The sequence below is a fragment of the Ailuropoda melanoleuca genome, chromosome 3 (assembly GCF_002007445.2).
Source record: "Ailuropoda melanoleuca isolate Jingjing chromosome 3, ASM200744v2, whole genome shotgun sequence".
Taxonomy (NCBI): Eukaryota; Metazoa; Chordata; class Mammalia; order Carnivora; family Ursidae; genus Ailuropoda; species Ailuropoda melanoleuca.
Genome location: NC_048220.1, coordinates 73,986,531 through 74,007,867, shown reverse-complemented (window position 1 = coordinate 74,007,867; position 21,337 = coordinate 73,986,531). Strand labels below are relative to the sequence as shown.

General features: G+C 33.1%; 1 protein-coding gene across 16 annotated transcripts in view; it reads right to left on the bottom strand.

The window, feature by feature from the left end:
• Positions 1-21,337, bottom strand: part of PPIP5K2 (diphosphoinositol pentakisphosphate kinase 2) — a 72,982-nt gene that overhangs the window by 30,034 nt on the left and 21,611 nt on the right. For 12 of the 16 annotated variants that reach the window (XM_034656582.1, XM_019803624.2, XM_034656584.1 and 9 more), the window contains exons 11-21: positions 20,250-20,336; positions 19,427-19,502; positions 19,236-19,345; positions 18,457-18,542; positions 16,178-16,303; positions 15,914-16,035; positions 15,465-15,647; positions 7,538-7,679; positions 6,556-6,779; positions 769-896; positions 89-203 (exon numbers count right to left, since the gene is read on the bottom strand). In XM_034656582.1, the coding sequence (XP_034512473.1) occupies positions 89-203; positions 769-896; positions 6,556-6,779; positions 7,538-7,679; positions 15,465-15,647; positions 15,914-16,035; positions 16,178-16,303; positions 18,457-18,542; positions 19,236-19,345; positions 19,427-19,502; positions 20,250-20,336 (1,399 nt within the window). The remainder of the gene's footprint in view (positions 1-88; positions 204-768; positions 897-6,555; positions 6,780-7,537; positions 7,680-15,464; positions 15,648-15,913; positions 16,036-16,177; positions 16,304-18,456; positions 18,543-19,235; positions 19,346-19,426; positions 19,503-20,249; positions 20,337-21,337) is intronic. The other 4 variants (XM_034656583.1, XM_019803626.2, XM_019803633.2 and 1 more) reach the window with 1 other exon arrangement.

The window sequence follows — 21,337 nt, the reverse complement described above, 5'->3', positions numbered from 1 at the left end:
TGTACAATAAAAACTGGTGCTAGTGATTTGATTACAAATTCAAGGAACCATATTGGTTAAGTAGATTGGAATAACTTATTCTACTTACATTGCATAAGGCACCATAGCGAAGAATAGATAGTAAAGAATGTACATGACTTTCACTGGTAAAATATAACCTGGTACGGACATGACGTTCAGGAGACAGAACACCTCTGGAATACCTAAAGTTAGTAGCAGACAATGTTAGAACAAAACCATCTAGTCAAACCTTAAATATTGAAATTATTTTGTAAAATGGAATTTAATCTTACTAGAAGTAAAAGACCGTAATAAGTAAATCTATCCCTCTTCCAACCACTACTGAGGAACTATCTTTGTAGATATTCCTCTAACATGAAGATTAACTAGAACTAACTGCGACCTCTGAGATTAGTTAAAAAAGAGTTAATATTAGTCGGATTCACTGTAAATAGGTCATTTTAGCTCCTCTAATAGCAATGACAAAGGTCAGAGTCCTAAAGAAGCTCATAGATATTTACGCTGCTGAATAGGTTACCCACTGATGATCCCATGTGGAAGATGACACATATCCCCTTTCATCTCAGTTTTTCCTCAATTTGGAGCCCTAAAGAACCCTGGTTGGAAGTTAACTGTTAGGAATACCTAAGTAATCCTTATTTGCTCAGTGCACTGAGTAACACATTCCTGATTTCTTCATAGGAACATTAGATTTGAAGTATGCAAAAACAGATGCCTATAGATTTAAATACCAGTATAGTCTCTTACACAGGATGGAGTTTATTTACAGTGTCATCATCTTGTGTCCTCTGGAGGTCTGAGCGAATTTTTCTAACTAGAGGAGTACAGTAGCCTTTGGCAATCTCCAGTTTTTCAGCTTTAGTTATACCATATTCCTGAGCAGAAAATACATGATATTAGAAAAAGGGTATAATGACAAAGCACTCTAACAAATGCACTGCTTAGTTAAAACATTCTAGTAAGAGACAAATGCCTTTATTAAACTTTTTTTTTAACATTACAAATTTCCAAGTTTACATTTTTTGCAACTGCAAGTATATGGTCTTCAAATTTTTAAGCATAATTGGAAAGATTTTTTTGGTAGAACTAAAAAGCAAATAATTTCTGAAGAGGGGAGGATGAATGAATGAATGTAATCTTTATAGATAGTAGTTCAACTCAATCATAAGGTTTTAAATGTAGAAACAATTCTAAAAGAAAGGTGGATTAAGGACATAAACACTAAAGCACAGAAAAACAGTCAATAAACCTATGAAAAGAAATATAAGTGAAACCATGAGATTTTGTTTATTCGAATATCAAAGATTAAAAAGGCTAACAAATCATTTAAAAAGCCTTTGGCTAATGCTTTTTAAGACTTAGCTAGTCGTGAGCAAAAAACGTAATGAAATCATCAAATTTAATGACTTCAATAATAATTATGAGTTAATTAAACTTGATGAGGAAGTGTTAAGAAAACATACTTGTAATTGTAATGCTAATAAATATTAGAGTTCAAAGAAGCAGATTAGAAAATGATCTGATGTGTAAAGAGAAAAAGCTGTGATATGTGTGTAGATGGAAAAAAGGGAGAAAGAGGAAGAAAGCAGAAAGTGGAGAGGGAGGGACAGAGACAGAAAGGAGAGAGTAGAGAGGAGGAGGGAATAAACAGGCATACCCACTCTCTCCAAGTTCATCCTAGGATACCTGAATTTAAAGGTTACTTCTTGCTATCAGGTCCTTCCCAAGTAGCAAAAATTCTATATGGATAATAGATCTGAAAACTGTCAAAGAAAAGGCTGACTGATTACAGATGGAAGGCCCATGAAAACAGAACTTCTTGGGGTTCTTTACCATAAACTAAAACTTGGTTGGTTCAACAATCTTGTCAACATAGATGACTGGGAATGGAGTATGCAAAAAAGATACATATGTAATTGTGTATGTGTAAATAAAAGGAAAACAATGGAACTAAAAATCATTAGGTGAAATTTTTTGTGTGTCGTTAGCAAGGTATGAGGAAACAGGCGCTCTTACACTGTTTAATTGAAAGAAAACTGGTAAAAGATTCCTGGAGCTACAAAAATAGTCTTGAGTACATGTAAAGACATGTGTAAAGAGAGTGAAAGAAATGAAGAGTCCAGATTCCCAAATATGAAAATTGGTTAAATAAATTATTATTACCTCATACCAATAGCCATTAGAAATAATGATGTATATAGCTTTAATGGTATGGAAAGAAGTTCTTGGTGCTAAGTGAAGGGAAAAAATCAGTTTGTAAAACAGTATGCTTTCCCTGGTTCCACATTTGCAAAGACTACATTTGTTATATGAATGAGAAAAACTGTATCTTCATGAATTTAAGACACAAATCCGTTAAGAATTTTCTAAAACATTAAAATGTTTTTCTCTCGGTAATATCACAGTGACTTTTTTTTTTTTTTTTTGCTATTTCTACATTTTCTAATTTTACACAGATATATTAACTTTGTAATAAAAAAATTTTTCCCTTTAAAACACATTGACATATTTGTTCATCTGCCACCACCAACTAGGATCAAATAATTGTTAGATATCCCAGTTCTCATGTGTAATTACAATATTTCTGCCATAAATAGAACTAATTAAAATACCAGATGAGCCTATCTGAAAGCTTATTATGTGGTTATATTTAATGAGAGTATCAATGGACTTCATATGGCAAATGCTACTATTAACAGTCCTCCGCATTTCATAATCCATAAATAACTAAACAAATTGTCTTCAAACTTTCATAAATGTGATCTCAGTTAAGAGAACCTGAATACCAAATTTAGTCTTGAGAGATTCTTATCTACTGCCATAACATTATGACTATTTTAAAGTATCATTTTAAGCCAGGGCCTTTATCTTATGAAAATTGAGACTGGTTAAAAAGTAGAAAGTTAATTCTATCACAACAAAATTATCTACAATAATTAAAATTAGTTTAACTGTTAAAATGAATAAAAGTAATAAATTATGTTTGTTATATTTAAGCTTAGTTATGACTAGAATTATATAAGTCACACAGCATAGATATAAGAATTAAGTAATTCAATGTAAGCACAGAAATACATTTTTAGAGGCATAACAACACTTGGAGGCACACCAGAGCATATGCCCATTTTTCTTGCACACAGAGTGATATTCTCTAAATCTAAATTAGCATATTCTAAACAAGTCAGAATTTTACATTATTTGACTAATCATCAAGTCTCTAAGCTTGAAATATTCTTTGTTTCCTTAAGAACGAAGTAAGTAAAATTTTCATTTTTTCCATTATAAACTATAGTTTCATTGTAATTACCATAAATATATTTATAATTTTTAGTTTGTTAAGTGACTGAAAATGCCTGAATTTTGTCCATAGTTCTGGATTTATGAAGGCTAAAGTAACAAAGCAAAATAACATTTACTGGATTGAATTCAACACTCCATTAAAAAAGAATAAATCCCAAGGTTCTGCCACAATAAGGAAGATCAAACCAAAAAGTTAGAGAGGTAAACCAAAAGCTGTCCTCTTCTCAAGCTATAATCTCAGAACTGCAGGAAAGAAAGTAAAAAAAACCTCTGCTTTTAAAGTTATAACTTTACAAAATGTAATTATGAATTTACCAAAAATAAGACTGATTCTTGTAAGCTTGGGCAAAATGTTTTCTGAAGAGTCCAAAGATTTGAAAGATAAATAATTTATCCAAGAAAGAAATTTTGGAGATTTCTTCAAATAAGTTCTCAGACTATTGAGATCTAACCTAACTTCATCCAAAGACAATTATTCTAATAAAGACAGATCAGTTGAGCATGACAAATTACTTTAAAAGATATAAATGATGTTTCAAATCTTCCCAACCCATTCTCACTTTTACTGATTCTTCTAATTACAGTACTTTAAAAAATTTATTATAAATATTAAAGTTACAAGGATATGGTAAGAAGTTTCTTCAGTGATATGAGCAATATACCTGAAATACATACACAATACATAGGAGAAATTAACATCTAAAACCCTATTAATTCTCGAGTATCTTTTAAAGCCCAACTCTTAGAAACCAACCTTTCATTCCCAATTCTAGAAGGTTTAGTATACAGAACTGAGAGAGAAGAGACATGAGATTAAATAAGCCATGTAACAAAATAGACATGATTATGCTAACAAATCATTTGTGTATTTAGTCACTGAGGTGCTAAGTTTAGATATACTGAAAGCCTACTCTGAAGAATGCATATAGTCACCCTAAATATTTAAGACTGTCTTATATTAACAGTTTACCTGTTAAAAAGCATATTTTTAAATAATCTTCATTGAAAGAATGAGTATAACTCATATGCACTGAGCCTGGACTAATGTCAAAGCAATCCAAAACAATGAAAAAAAAAAGTAGATCTTACTTATACTTCCAATGCAAACTAATTATACAGTTAGCAGAATTAACAGCAACCACTCCAGAGCGCCTGGATGGCTCATTCGGTTAAGCATCTGCCTTCGGCTCGGGTCATGATCTCAGAGTCCTGAGATCGAGCCCCACGTTGGGCTCCCTGCAAAGCGGTGAGTATCTTTCTCCCTCTCCTTCTGCTTCTCCTCCCTTGTTCATGTGCTCTCTCTCTCTCTCCTTCTCTCAAATGAATAAATAAAATATTAAACAAACAAACCAGCGACATTCTTCTTGGAATAGTTAATAAGAAAAATCTGAATAAACCTTCTATCTTGAATTTCATAACAAAGATGAGTCTGACTCAGTCACTTCAGTTATATTCAAACCAGTGTTAGCTCAACGACTGTCTATATGTTGTGCTAAACCTGAGTTATGCAGAATTTAGTGTGTTCATTCTGATGATAATCTTCAAATATCTTACCTGTTATAAAACTTTGTATTCCGTAAAATTAAATTTCTCTTTTGTTTTTTTTTTAAAGAGTTATTTATTTCAGAGAGAGAAAGAGAGAGAGAGAGAACATGCACCTGGGTGGAGGGGCAAAGGAAAAGGGAAACAAGCAGACTCCCCACTGATTGAGGAGTCCAACACTGAACTTGATCTCAGGACCCTGAGATCATGACCTGAGGCAAAATCCAGAGTTGGACGCTTGACGGACTGAGCCACCCAGGTGCCCCTAAATTTCTTTTGCAGAACAAAAGCTCTCTTCCATTTAGTAAAAAGAAGTTGTCAGATAATAATTCTTTGTTTGCTAAATCAGTGTTTCCTAAGAGGCCCAAAGATATATTCTTGATATGCGAGATATTTTTATCTTCTTTTTTAAGAATTCATTTTACAAATCACTGAATCACACAATATACCTAAGATTGTCTACATTATACATCTCACCAAACAAATAAGTAGTGTTCTCTCAGGCTGAAAGAATAAGCTCATCTTTAACATGTACACAAATAATTATAGGTAAATTGTGTACTGTCTGAATTCCCAGTTTTTCAAAGTCTGTAGTTTTTCCTGAACTTTCTATGAATATTAAGGGATACTGATACTATTTTAACCATTTTTATATGTATTTTAAAGTAAGGCTACTTTTGTTCAGCATCTTGATATTTTTCATGTATTCCATATTTTCCTGCTATTTAACTTTGGTTCATATGTGGAATGTCTAATCTACTCCAATCTCCTCTTTATAATATCCAAATAATCTTTAGTCATTGAGTTGAAAAACAGGTCCCAAATTTAGGAGAAATTTAGGGGCACCTGGGTGGCTCAGTCAGTTAAGCGTCCAATTCTGAATTTCAGCTCAGAGAATCTGGAACCATTTTCTGCTAACATATCCTGTATCTCACTTGTCTTGTCATTTGCCTCTTTGTTACCGATCTGGTTCTCTGCCTAGTTACATTTCAATTATTTGAATTCTGGTTACACCTTTATTTTATTCTCCTATAAATGAAAAGACCCATGACTTGCACCCTTCCAATAACAACTTACACCTTGACCTCTAAATAATTTTTTCAAAGGGCGCCTGGGTGGCAATTAAGCATCTGACTCTTGATTTTGGCTCAGGTCATGATCCCATGGTCATGAGACTGAGCCCCTCGTCAAGCTCCACATTGGGTGTGAAGCCTGCTTAAGATTCTCTCTCTGCCCCTCCCTCCTTGCTCTCTCTCTCAAAAAAAATTTTTTTTTTCAAAATACCTGCACATAAAGTAAAAAGACTTGCAAATTTTACATAGGGCCAAGCTACCACTTTCTCCCACTCCTCACATACTTCCATAGCACAGAATTGGTAGGTATGTAATAAGCAGCCAATAAATATTTCAGTGTTTTATTCTACCCTGTTTTCAGTTGTCTTGTTAGTATATTATTGTTCTTTAGGAGTATCAGTTCTTAAGTTTTAAAATCACTATAACCAAACTATTAGAAAATCAAGTAATGATTTAATAAAATAAAAAGCTTAAAATATAAATTCATAATTACTTACTCTCCTCCTAAAAGTTATGGATTTTACAGAGAGATGAAAACCAACTATCTTTTATCCAGCGATAGACAATTTAAAAGAATCTACAGAACACTATAAGAAATCTGATTCCTAGATTTACTTACCTGAGGGATAACAATATCTGCTAATGCCTTTGAAAGCCTATATAATTCCATTGTATTTTCTAATTTCAAGGAACCATTATGCTGGACGTCATATTTTATACAGTCATATATGTCAGGGATTTTACTTATGTCATATCTTCCATTCTTTGTTTTAAAGTCTTTCTCCAACTTGGACCATCGACGTAGCATAAGCTCTAATGTTTCACTATGGTAAAGCTGAATATCTAAAACAACATAAGATATTTAGCATATTAAACTTAGAATCAGATTAAGGGTGTATACTAAAAAGCTGATAATTAGAAGCTTTTTTTAAATGTCAGAGGTGAAACTGTTAAGGTAGGGAATGTTATCGTAGGCATATACCATTAGCAACCACATATTTTGTAGACTTAAATAAAAGATGTAAATAATTGGCTTAGCACTTGGTTTACAAAGTGCTTTCTTTATGTTACACACTTCAATAATCAGAAGAAAAAGAACAACAATTATAACAAAGCTCTTTTAGGCTATTTTCAATTCTGAATTTTAAGTACTATTCTTTTCTTACTAGAGTCACAGAACTAACAGAATAGACAGTCTTTAGCAGAAAGGAACCTCAGAAATTAAACAGTTCAAAGGATTTATTTTTACCAGAAAGAATCCTAGATTTCAAAATTGCCCAACTTATAACAAAGCTAATCTCAGAGTTAGAACCCAGATCATTTTCCTATTGCTTGTTTCTTATTATACTGCCTATTTGCTGCTTAACCATATGGCAATGCTACAGAATTAAATAATAATATTTTATTATCTTTTTTATGCTATCATAGAGAAAAGAAACTATAATCTAGTTATTATTCTTTTGCTGAATGTATGTTAACTCATACCTACAATAGTATGAGGCTTAATTTCTTAAGATTGATGCATCTTATTTTAAAATGTTTATAGTAATTGGATAATAACTGTCATCTGTTTCATGTTCCAAGGAACACATAATATTTACCTGATGATTTGGGATCTTCCATTCGATGTCTGATTTGAGAAGTCAAACTTTGTATCAAGGAATAAACTTTGTCACAGGTCTTCACAGGGTTTTTAATTAAATGCATTGATTTGATAAGAGAAATGCTTCCAGATGGAGTAAGCTACAAATGAGGAAAGTACAAATTTTACCTCTAGTTTGCCTAATTGTCCAAGAGAACAATATACAAAATTTCCCAATAGCTGCAGAATAATACCATATTATAAATTAAGATGGTCCCCAAAATATAGTAATAAGATCAAGAAGGAAGCAAAAATCTCAGAATTTCATGTTAAAAAAATAGTAAAGATTAGTTATCATTAGATTACTCACAGAGCAAATTTAGCAGAAGTACTCTAGCTTACAATGAAATTTCATTCTAACTTACAGTGACAAAGTGCTGACTCAGTATGGTTCTAATCATTCAACATATATTTACGTGCAACAACCCAAGGTTAAGCAACTTGCCTTAAATCAAACCAATAGTTTGTCAAGAGTGGGAGGAAAAAAACAGGTGGTCTGGCTATAGAGCTTGTCCTCTTAACGACCATGCTAATGCCATTGTGATGAGATTTTCCTAAGTCAACAAAATCCATTAATGACAGCATAGTTTCAAATTACAGTTTTGATATTTAGCATGGCAAGTTATTTTATCCTATCAAGAAAGTTTCTTTAAAGTACGTAAAGTGAATTTCACTTTTTCTATTATAAACTAGTTAGTTTGGATCAATCTAACCATTGAAGAAAAGTAAGAATTCTGGGCAAATAATTTCTATATTTCTGCTTTAAGGTATCTGAGAGATAACATAGTAAGGAATTGTGGGAGCAAAACTCATAGGTCAGAGATTCAGAGCATGATCCTGGCATTCGGTCTATTTTTGCACAGGATACATTTATTAATTCTGAATACATAGCAGAAAGGTGGAAGAGAGCTTTAATAGTCTTATTAGGTTAACGGGACAAAAGTGAAGTCCAGGGTTCCCGAAAGTAGAACTCTGGCAAACCATGCATTTAGGGTTTGAGAAAGGAGATGAATCAGAAGCAAACCAACCCATGAACAAACTGAGGACCAGGTTCAAGTCAACTGTTGGCTTTGAAAGATCTGTTGTGAAATTGGATTAAGGCAATCCTAGATTTTTATGTCGACAGGCACGTGGCAGGAACATTTAGAACGCCTTAATGGAAGATGATAATATAATCTTAAGCTAACTTTATTTCCACAAACAAATATGCATCCATTATTCAAGATATTCAGGCATAAAAGAAAACAGGACAGTATGAATGTCAATAAGCGTAATACACAACAGAAACAGAATAAAAGAGACTCTAGGTATTAGAATTACTAAAAACTAAAAAATGAGGAAAACACTAATTTGAAAAGATACATGCACCTTTATGGCTACTGCAGCTATTTACAGTAGCCAAATAATGGAAACAGCCCAAGTGTATACACATAAATGACCAGATAAAGGAGATGTGGTGTGTGTGTGCGTGCACACACACACACACACACACACCACACACACACAGGAATATTATTCAACCATGAAAAAGAATAAAATCTTGGCATTTGCAACATGGATAGATCTAAAGAGTGTAGTGTTAAGTGCAATAAGACAAAGACAAACACCATATGATTTCACTCATACGTGGAATTTAAGAAACAAATGAAGAAGAAAGTGACAAACCAAACAACCACTCTTAACTACAGAGAACAAACTGATGGTTTACCAGAGGTGAGGTAGGTGGGGGGTGGGTGAAATAGGTGATGGGGATTAAGACTACACTTAATCATGACGAGCACTGAGTAATGTGTAGAATTGCTGAATCTCTATATTGTATACCTGAAACTAATAAAACACTGTTAACTTTATTGGAATTAAAAAAGAAAACAAAGAAAATAAACAACACCTGAAAAATGAGGAAACTTCCTGTGTTCAAAAAGATAAAACACTAAAAATAAAAAAATGCAAATGACTGAAAAATGACTAAATATTAAAATAGCAAAAAGAAATTTTAGAATTGAAAAACTACACTGGCTGAATTAAAAGCACATTAATACAGCCAGAGATAAATTCAGTAAATTGGAAGACTGGTGAGAAAATTTTATCCATAATAAAGCATAGAGACCAAAGGATGAAAGAAAAATTTAAAAAAGGATAAGAGAAGATAAATTACTAACAAACATATATCTAGAGACCCAGAAGAAGGTAACAAATGCTACATTAAAGACAAAAATCAAAACCAGAAAAACAACTTCCCAAACTGAAACTACAGATCCAAGAATCCTAATCGACTACTAGCAGGATCAGTTTTAAAAAAGCAATCTACATCTAAACATACAACAGAAAAACTGCTGAAAATCGAAAATAAAAATGTTAAAAGTGGCCAGAAGGAGAAAGAAAGAAAGAAAGAAAGAAAGAAAGAAAGAAAGAAAGAAAGAAAGAAAGAAAGAAAATAGAAAGATTCTCTTCAAAGGTGCAACAGTAAGATCAACAACTGACTTTTCGGGGCGCCTGGGTGGCACAGCGGTTAAGCGTCTGCCTTCGGCTCAGGGCGTGATCCCGGCGTTATGGGATCGAGCCCCACATCAAGCTCCTCTGCTGTGAGCCTGCTTCTTCCTCTCCTACTACCCCTGCTTGTGTTCCCTCTCTCGCTGGCTGTCTCTATCTCTGTTGAATAAATAAAATCTTTTAAAAAAAAGCAAAAAACAAAACTGACTTCTCAAGGGAAACACTGGAAGCTAGAAGATAGTGTAACAATATCTTCAATGCAATGAAAGAAAATAAATGTTATCCTAGAACTCTATACCAAGTGAAAATATCCTATAAAGTCAAGTTGAGGGGCACCTGGGTGGCTCAGTTGGTTAAGAATCCAACACTTGATTTCAGCTCAGGTCATGATCTCAGGGTTGTGAGACTGAGCCCCACGTCAGGCTCTGTTGCTGGGCGTGGAGCCTGCTTAAGATTCTCCCTCTTCTAGGCGCCTGGGTGGCACAGCGGTTAGGCATCTGCCTTCGGCTCAGGGCGTGATCCCGGTGTTATGGGATCAAGCCCCACATCAGGCTCCTCTGCTATGAGCCTGCTTCTTCCTCTCCCACTCCCCCTGCTTGTGTACCCTCTCTCGCTGGCTGTCTCTATCTCTGTCAAATAAATAAATAAAATCTTTAAAAAAAAAAAATCTTCAGACAGAAAGGAATTCACCACCAATAGACTGATACTAACAGAATTAATATAGTTGTTCAGACAGAAGGAAAATAGTCTTAAATGGAAACTATGGACTTCAGAAAGAATAAAAGGTAATTTAAAGGGCACATGAAGGGTGCCTGGGTTGCTCAGCCAGTTAAGTGCCCAACTTGATTTCAGCTCCATTCTTGGTCTCAGGGTCTTGAGTTCAAGCCCCTCACTGGGCTCCACGCTGGGTGTGGAGCCTACTAAAACGAAACACAACAAAAAAACAAAAAAGGGCAAATTAATGATAAATCTAAATAAAAACTCCCTGCATAAAATAATAAAAATAGCATTGTACAGCTTAAAAGATACAAAATTAAAATATTAAAAGCAATATAAGAGCATATAAGTTGCAGGCTAGGCAAATGTTACAAGGACTTTAAGGCTTGTTGTTAAATGTATGGTCTAAGGACTAGCTGGCATTGGCATGAACTGGAAGCTTATTAGAAAGCAGAATCCTAGTCCCTGTCCCAGATATGATGAATCAGAATCTGCATTCTTAACAAGACTCCAGATGATTCTTATGCAAGTTAACATTTGAATGGTATTTTTCTAGAGTCCTTGCATTGTCCGGGAAGAATAAGAGCACCACGTATGTAAACATTCGACTTTAGTAAGTCATAGAAGCCTACTGTCATCTCTGGGGTAATGATAAAACAAACAATAAAATCAAATATAATTTTTAAGCTAACAGAAATAAGTAAAAAGTACCAATTTCAACAAAGGAAGAGAGAAAAAATTAAAAAGGCAGTATAAATAAGAGCCCTTGAAAATACAGTGGATTCATATTTGTAATTTATATTGTAAATAAAACTGCCCTAAAGATTTTCGTAATACACTTAAAAAAACCTGGCTAAATGCAGATTGTAATAGATACACCTAAAAATGTAATTTCAAAAAGACTGAAAGTAAAAAGGTAAAAAAGATGTACAATGCAAAAGAAGGGAAAAACTGTTGTTGCTATATTAACTTCAAACTTTGAGGCAAAAAGTACTGATGGATATATATCATTTCTAAATTTGTATCTATCTAATAACATGGCATTAAATACATAAAGCAAAGATTAAGAGAACTACAAAGACAAGGAAAATCCACAATTAGAGTGGGAAATTTTCATGCACAACAGTGAAGAAAGAAAAAACAAAAAAATTCAGGAAGAATTTTTGTTTTTACTAAAATGGTAAAAAGTTAGAAATAAAGTTTAATTCAAAATGCCACAGGTTTTGAAATTCTAAAAAAACCCCTCTGAATAATCTATGATCAAAGAAGAAATCACAAAGGAAATCAGAAAATATCCCAAACTGCACAAACCTCAAAATGTATGCATGCAATCATAAAGGGAAATTTATAGCCTAAAGTCCGTATTTTAGAAAAGGCTGAACATTCATGAGTTAATAAGCACACAGCTAGTGACACGCGTTTATAGAAGTAGAAGGAATACAATATTAAACAAATATTAATCAAATGGAAAACAAGTGCATCATAAAGAGGACCAACAAATTAAAGATATTTCTTTGAAAGGACTGATAAAGTGTATCAATTATAGTTAAACTGATCAAGAGAAAAAAAGTACAACAAGGGACATCTCTGCAGATTCTGCAGACATTACAAAGAATTTAGAGAGGATATGATAAACTTCTACAAGAATGTAATTTAATACTGACACAAAATGTAATAACTGAAAATTACTAATTAGTCTGGAATCCATGATTACAATGATTACATGATTTCCCACAAAGAAAATCCCCATAGGATTTACTAGTAAATTTTACCAAACATTTAATTAAAGATATGTACACAAACTCTTTCCCCAAAATAGGACTCCCTAATTTTATGAGACTAACGTAATTCTGATATTGAAAGTAGGCCAGGGCATAAGAATAAAAACGTGAAGGTCAGTCTGACTCATGAACACAGATGTAAAACTCCTCTCATCAAAAACAGTAAACCCAACCCAGTGAGATATAACAACAACAATAACAAAATATATACATATATAGATAAAAGTTGAGTTTATTCTAGGAACCAAGATAGCTTTACATCCCCCCAAAATCACAGATACAACAGATGAAAGGCAAATAATGATAAAATTAACTTTTCATTTAGCAAAACAGGAACAAAATGGAATCTCCTTATTTTGAAAAAGAATAGCTATTTAAAAATCTACAGAAAACATATTTAATGGACAAATGTTAAAAGTCTTCTTTGAGAACACGGACAAGAAAAGATGTTTTTCTATTTAACACTGTTTTCAAGAGGCTAGTTACTGAAGACAAGAAAAATAATAAAATAAACAAGATTGGAAAGGAAAAAAAACCTGTATGCTTTTAAAGGATAAAGAAAAATCTACAAATTATTAAACTAATAAATGAGCTCAATAAGGTTGATACATATAAAGTCAATATTAAAAAGCTATTTCTACATGGCAACAATCAGAGGATAAAATTTTTAGAGGTACTATTTACAACAGGATTAAACATATATTAAAAGATATAAATTTTCATAAACTACAGATTTGATCCATGTAAATCAATACTGCAACAGCATTTTTGACATCTTATTTTAAAGTTTATATGAAAATGCAAGAAAAGCCAAGAAAAACTTGAAGAAGGAACCATGTAGGACTTGGGAGATCTTATTTAGTGGCACAGGATCAAAAAAAGAATATAGTATAGAAATAGACCACACATCTATACTATAAAGATGGTACCACAGAATAGAGGGAAAAGGACAGTCTTTCAGTATGTGGTGCTAAAATATCTGGATGTATATACAATTGGGCAAAAATCAATTTTGACACCCTTACCTTATAGCACACACAAAAGTCGATTTTAGCTAGATTACAGATAAATGTGAAGGGCAAAACAGTAAAGCTTTCAGAAGATCATACATAAGAATATTTTATGACCTCTAATTAGAAAAAGATATTGTAAGCAATACATTAAAATGTACTAACCACAAAGGGAAATGGGAGATACAGTCAGTCATCCAGTTATTGAATGAGCAAGTCATGGGGATAAACTGGCACAGGGAATACAGCCAATGGTATTTTAATAGTGGTGTATGGTGGCAGATGGTGGCTACATTTGTTGTGAGCATGACACAACATATAGTCTTGTCTGTCTAATCCCTGTATTGTATACCTGACACTAATAAAACAATGCGTGTCAATTATACCTCAATAACTAAAAAAAAAAAGAAGATATTAGGCTACATCAAAAAAAATGCACTGACCATAAAGGAAAAAATTAAACTTGGAATTCATGAAAAATAAGAACCTCTGGTTATTGAAAGACATCATAAAGGCTGAGGAGGTGGTAGGATTTAGAATACATAAAAAAAGAGCTCATATCCAAAATAATTCAAGAATTTCTACCACTCACTAAGAAAAATACAGAGAAGCAGTAGATAAAAAGGACAAGAGACTTGAAGAGAAGGCCTCATGAAAGGATATCTAAACAGTCAAAAAATATTAAAACCACACTGAGTTACTATTACACATCTACCTTCAGACTGGCCAAAACTGAATAGCCTGAGAATATCAAGAACAGACACTATGTAGAATAATGATTATTCTCAAGGACTTCTGATGGAATTATAAATTGGTTCAATGGCTTTGGAAATCAGTGTGACATTATCTACTAATACTGAAACATAAGCATACTGTGGGTCACAACAATTCCAATCCTAGAATATGCCAAGAGAATGTATGCTCATATGCACTAGGAGATATACGATGACAGTCATAGCAGTATTAATCATAAGAGCACAAAACTGTAACAATGATACAAAGTATATATAATTATAGTATACTCATAAAATAGAATATGGGTCATCAAACTATGGCCTGCAGGCCAAATGTGGCCTGTGGCATAGCCCATGAGCAAAAATCATTTTTACATTTTTAAAAGGTGGTTAAAAAACAAAAAGAATATGCAGGGGCGCCTGGGTGGCACAGCGGTTAAGCGTCTGCCTTCGGCTCAGGGCGTGATCCCGGCGTTATGGGATCGAGCCCCACATCAGGCTCCTCTGCTATGAGCCTGCTTCTTCCTCTCCCACCCCCCCTGCTTGTGTTCCCTCTCTCGCTGGCTGTCTCTATCTCTGTCAAATAAATAAATAAATAAAATCTTTGAAGAAAAAAAAAAAAAAGAATACGCAAGAAGAGACCAAATGTGACCCACAAAGCCTAAAATTTACTAAGTGCTCTTTGCAGAAAAAGTTTGCCAATCCCTAAAATAAAATACTACATAGAAGTGATTACTGATTAACTATGGAAATTCTCAAAAATATAGATGAACATCACAAATATGATATTGAGCAAAAGAAGCCAAACGTAAAAGAAAACCTACTCTATTGTATGAAGCTTAGAAAACAGCCAAAACTGAGACCATAGCGGTTAGGGAAGCATACTTATCCAAATAAGTTTCTTGATATGAGAAGACAATGAAGAAAGAGCAATATAAAGCCAGGGTAGTAGTTATTTCTAGGAGACTGGGAAGGAGTTGCAATTGAGAAGGGGCACACAGGGGCCAGAGGTGTCACAATGTTCTATTTCTGTATCTGGATGGTGGCTACAGGAGTATTTGCTTTATAATACAATAGACTCTAAGTTTATGTTTTACATAATTTTCTGTATGTGCATGGTATTTCACAATGTAAGAGAATTTGCTAAGACCCACCTTTTCATAGTCTTCAGCAGTAAAATCTCTATCTTTCTGAAGTATTTCATGAAGTCTTGCTTTCACACGTTGCTGACAACTGCTCAGAGAGTCACTGTCACTATCCAAAAGACCATTCATATTTGCACTTTTTACCATCTGAACAAGAATGGGTGTAAGCTCTCCTTCTAGAGCTAAGAGCCCCTAAGCATAGTGAATAAAGACAATACAGATTTTAAAATTAGTATGCAAATTAATAGAAAGCATTTTAATAATTATTTTGTTACATGCTGAATTCCACAAGGTATAAGCTAACTATTTGCAATAAATTAACTTTATTAATAATATAGCCCATCACCATTTCAGGGCTTGAGTTTGAAATTTCAAATTTGGAATTTTTAAACATTGCCTTAGCAAAAATCTTTTAAAATGTAATATTAGATGACATTCCTAGTAATTCTTATTTATACCTTTGCAAAAGCAGCTGCAGTCATCTGGACTCGTCCTTCATCAGAGGCATATATTTTGAGGTCATGTCGGTAGGTACTATGTAATCTAAGTAAACCACAACCAGGAAATCCTGCATAATCTCCTGAAAATAAATACTCAAATCACTTAAGCTATATTTTTGACTCAAGATATTTTTATAAATATTTAGTAACATCTCAAAATAAATAAAGATTTGAAAACATCAGGCATAAATTTAACCAAATTAAAGAAACGCCAAGATTTACCTTGACCTCCAGGATACATACACCTGAAAGCTCTTCCAAGTTCTTCAGCCTGGACCCTGCCTGCAGGAGTTAGTTCTCCTCCCCATTTTAGAACCAAAAGTAAGGATGGTTCTTCTCTTCGGCTGTCTAAGACACATGTGAATGGATAGAGGCAAACATCAAGTTTGTTTCTTTCAAAGAGACACATTTCAAGTTTAATTTTTTCTTTGCTCTATCTTCTACAGTGGAATATAGCTTTTATGTAAGTTATTTTGTTCCTTTGAACATACCTATCTTTGTAGGCTTTTCTTCTGTCAGGAACACTCTTCTGCTCCTTCTGTTAAAATCTTACTAAAATTTTAATATCTCTTCCATACTTTACGAAGAAGGCTCTTTCTCAGTTTTCTGAAAGAAGTATTATTCTACCTTCCCTGCTCTCACAGTGACATGACACCAACAGTATTTGCCCCATATATTTAATTTAGTTGTGCTAGCAATGCTGGATTAAGAGCTCCTTGACCACAGGATCAGTATCTTGTCTTTAGATCAAAAGTCTCGCAAAAAAGGTAATGTTAGCTGAAGTGAAGATGTATACATTTTTATGATGAGGAATCAATGATTTGCATAATTTTTAGGAAGACATGGGATGAGAAAGCCTAAAATTTATTATAATTGAAGTTTATGAATGGCATATATATATATATATAATAAAATGTAACCAAGAGCAGCTTTTTAAATTTGGAATTGTGTAATCTCTTTATGTTCCAAAGATTTTCCCAGATATTAGGGGAATTTCCACAAGCAAATGAGTTTCTACACTTAATTTATCTCCCCTTTATCATGTCCTAAGGTCTATATTGGGCTAAAGAAACAAAGGTAACGTTAAAAAAAAAAAAAAAAAAAAAAAAGCAATAGGGGGCACCTGAGTGGCTCAGTCAGTTTGGCACCTGCCTTCAGCTCAGGTCATGATCCCAGGGTTCTGGGATCCACCCCCTCCTTGGGCTCCCTGCTCAGCGGGGGAGCTGAGGTGGGGAGCCTGCTTCTCCCTCTCTCTCCGCCCCACCCCCTGTTCTTGTGCTCTGTCTCTCTCTCATATAAATGAAAAAAAATCTTTAAAAAAAATTTTAAAAAATTAAAAAAATAAAAATAAGCAACAGAAGTGCTAAAATACTTAATGATGATTCATTAAAAGAGACAGAAATCAACCTTTTTCCTGGGACTAGATAGTTGTATGTGCCTTATTATGCAGGCTAATATTAATTTATGGAAGGATTAATTAACAGACTTTTTCAATCAGTTATTTACTGTTATCACAAACATTAAAATATAAGAAATTCATCTGTACTATTAACCACAAGTGTGACAAAACAGCAACATGTCAAATTTTAAAATAAATTTATAAAGATCAACATAATCAAACTTGTGCTTGCATTTAAGATAATCATTACTTCAATTTATGCCACTATAAATAAGGACATTGTGAATAACCCCAAAGATCAATCTTTCCCTGAATACTGACAACTTCCTTGGGATAGAATCTTCAAAGTAGAATTAAGATTGAAGCATATGAACATTTTCTGAAGTTTCTAATATATACTGCCAAATTACTTTTCAAAGAGTTAGGTCAATTTATACTCCTACCAATAGATGAAATCTACTCACACTGTATTCTCATTAACATTCTTTATCACTGCCTTGACAAAAGAGTAAAATAAGAAAACACTTTGCTAGTGTGACAGCCAAAAGTAGTTATTGCTATTATTATTATTTTATCGGGCATCTACATTTCTCCAACCCCTGCCCATTTTTCTTTTAAAAGGTAAATGAATTTATGGAGTTTTATGCTGACTACAGAGACTGACTTTGTTTAAATGCTTATTCTGACTTTTTCAGTGGAGGAAAATAGCTGTATTGGAAACACTTTTATTATGTATTTTTTCAGTTTTCTTGTACTTTATGAGCTTTCTTCCTGTATACTCTGCCCTCTTTTACCAAAAGAGGAAGAAAGGGGTCCATTAAATAACATGTAGATATAAATAAACTTCTGAAAGAATTGTAGAGTAAGAGGGAAGTCCTAAGCAGTTTCCAAAACAATAAAATCTATCCTTTACTTAAAGGATCAAGAATAAAATCAATCCTTTACTCAAAGGATAGAAGGGAAAGTTAACAAAACTCTATTTTTCCGCTATTCAGCATGTCAGTCCCTAAATTATTACACAGAAGAGGGTCCAAAGGCAGTAAAACGAGTCGTTAAGTCCCTACACATAATTAAAACACAATAGGCATTAATAGTGATATACCTTCTTCTTCACTAGATGTTTTAGGACAACCGTGAGGGAGGTAAGTTAATTGGACTTTACGATTTATTCCAGAAAAATGGCCATACCTGAAAAACAAAACGACAAGCAGAACAAACAATATCTAGTAAGTATGCAATATAACCTCCTAAAGAAAAACTAAAATCCATCTAGAGAAAAACTACATATTAATGTCCCCTTCCATTTGTAATTTTTGAATTCTCTAACATATCCTCGCAGAAAATCTCTGTGCCATAGGTAGTCATTCTAATCACATTAAAAATGAAAATACAAAAAAGCTTCTCTACAAAACTTAGACAATTTTGAAGAGATGACAAAGTATAGAAATATAAAAAAATAAATGTATGGGTATCTAAAAATAAAGGGAATAAGATTCTAAGTGGCCAAATATATGAAGCTTATAATAGGAATACCGGTGTCATCAACTTCACTCGATTAACTCAAAATTGTTTTTTAATTAAACAACACTTAATCAGTGGTCATGTTAGCAATTTGGCTTTCATCCTAAGTAGTACTTCATAAAATATCCAAATTCTTCTCATCAAAATGAAAAGTAAAACTAAAACAATAACCTTCGACACAACAATCTATTTTCTCACTGGTACAAATGAAAATCTCACTAGACTTTCACTAATTTCTCTTCAGCTTCAGCTATAAAGTGCAAAAAGATCAAACTGTGAAGGAATTTTAACAAACTCATACATTAAAAAAAGAACACTGCAAGTAGTTATCAAAGTTAAGGGTTTCAGAAAGATTCTCACATTTCTAATACAGTCTTAAGTTGTTCAAGTTTTGACTTGTTTTCTTCAATTTCAGAATCATTATTTTGCCCCAGCTCCATAAGAAGTTGTCGGGCAATGTCCAGCACTTCCTATAAAATAATAAAGAACTGAATTTTTATGTAACCTTGCCATTAGCAATTTAAAACCAACAAGAGATAAAATGCACTTGCCTGTAATTGTTTTGGCTTTTTGAGTTTTAATTTCCCAGATTTGTATCCATCACACTTTTCAAAAAGATCAAAAAATCTTATAAAAAAAAGACAGTACAGTTAGTCCTTTGCAATAATTAGTTATAATTAATACTATATACTTATACAAATCACTTAAAAGTGAAGATATGAGACTCAGGGTCTATGGATTTCAAATACTGTGTGTCCTCTTTCACTATAGAAGGTTGCTCCTCCACTCTGAGCGGTAAAACTTACTATTCTCCCGACCACATCAAACTAATAATCACTAAATTAATTTTAAAAGTTTTCTCATGATGGAAACTGAGTATATGATTGTAATACTAAATATCATATTCTCTAAAGTCACTGCATACATATACATATTAAAAAATGTTTCAACACATATTTATTGGCTGAAGTTTTTAAATTTTGTTGTTTCTCAGTCAAATACTAAAGAGAAATAAGATAAACTTCCATTCTACTAATTTTCTTCTAGGAGGTTGAGAGGTTAAAGACTCAGAAAGCAATGAAGAGAGTAACAAACCAAGATTAAACAGAACACTGTAGGATGTTTACGCCTTTAAAACCGTAAATGAAAGCCAGATCAGACAGACAAGAATTGATGGATAGCGCCAAAATAATTTTCAGATGCTGATACATACAATTATTTGACGTGGATTTTGTTTGCATCCAGTGGTTTAAACTAGTGGCCAAGAAATGGGAAAACAGTTTTTCTATTTGACATTTTAATCAAATTAGCTAATCACCTATAAGAAATCTTAAATTATCTCCTGAGTGTTAAATTACTCCCCTTAAAACTTACTTTTGATGCCTCACTTCCATTTTCATTTTTTGTTTTGGTGTTCGATCCCCATGACGTATTACAGCTATGACACATCTGAGTTCCATCCTAAAATGAAAAAAAAGTTCTCGATTTTCTAACAAAGATTTCTGTTACATAATTCAGACTAATACAACATCTCATTATTTGTTTAGAACCAACCATCTTTTACCATTCTGAGATCTTTCCCGTGAAGAATAGTACTTGTAACAACCAGTCGATTTAATCAAATTCAATCTTAAAATTTTAAGAAGCTGGAGGGGGAGTAATATTAAGCTCTATATCAGCTTCCTCTCTAGAGATAGCTATGCTCACACTGGGATAAAAGTAAACGAATGGCAATCCTGGAACTTCATTAAATACTTGCCCTGTAGCATAGATCATTACAGACTGAGATTTCATCAAAGCAAAATAAAGCTTTACTTTATAGCTGCTCCTTGTAAGGACAGAACAAGTATTTCATAGTCAAATTACTAGAAGATAATACTGTCTTAGAAAGAATGCTAGGGTATAATTTAGTGTGTGCCAAACTGTAAGCCACAGAATACAACCCTGTAGGATTTTAATAAGTTCCCTAAAAAAATTTTATGCTAAATAGTTTGAGAATACTGGTTTAAAACATAATTTTTTTTTTTGTCCCCTCACCCCAACCAGGACTTCTCAGAATTTTTAAAATGCTAATATAAATGTCTAAGCTGTGAATATGAAGCATTTGGTCAACTGACCTGAGTAGCAGGGGGTTTCAAGCAGTAATTTTCACTAGTAGAATGTTATGAGACACTTGGGCAATATTAGTCTTATTAATTTACCTCAAGATACACCTATATTTTTTCTTTACACACTCAGAGTACAGAAGTTGTATGACCACTGACTTAAGTGACATACCTTTTGGCACCTCCTTTATTTTTATGACTTAACTCAATAGTTCTATAACTATCTAAGCATTTTTCAGGACTTTTTCCCCAAAATTTTATTTTTAACAATATAAAAGATTTTTAGTCTAAGTGGACCCCTGCAAAAGAAATATAATCTATTTCTCCATCTGCAGAGCGAATCATATGAAAACATAC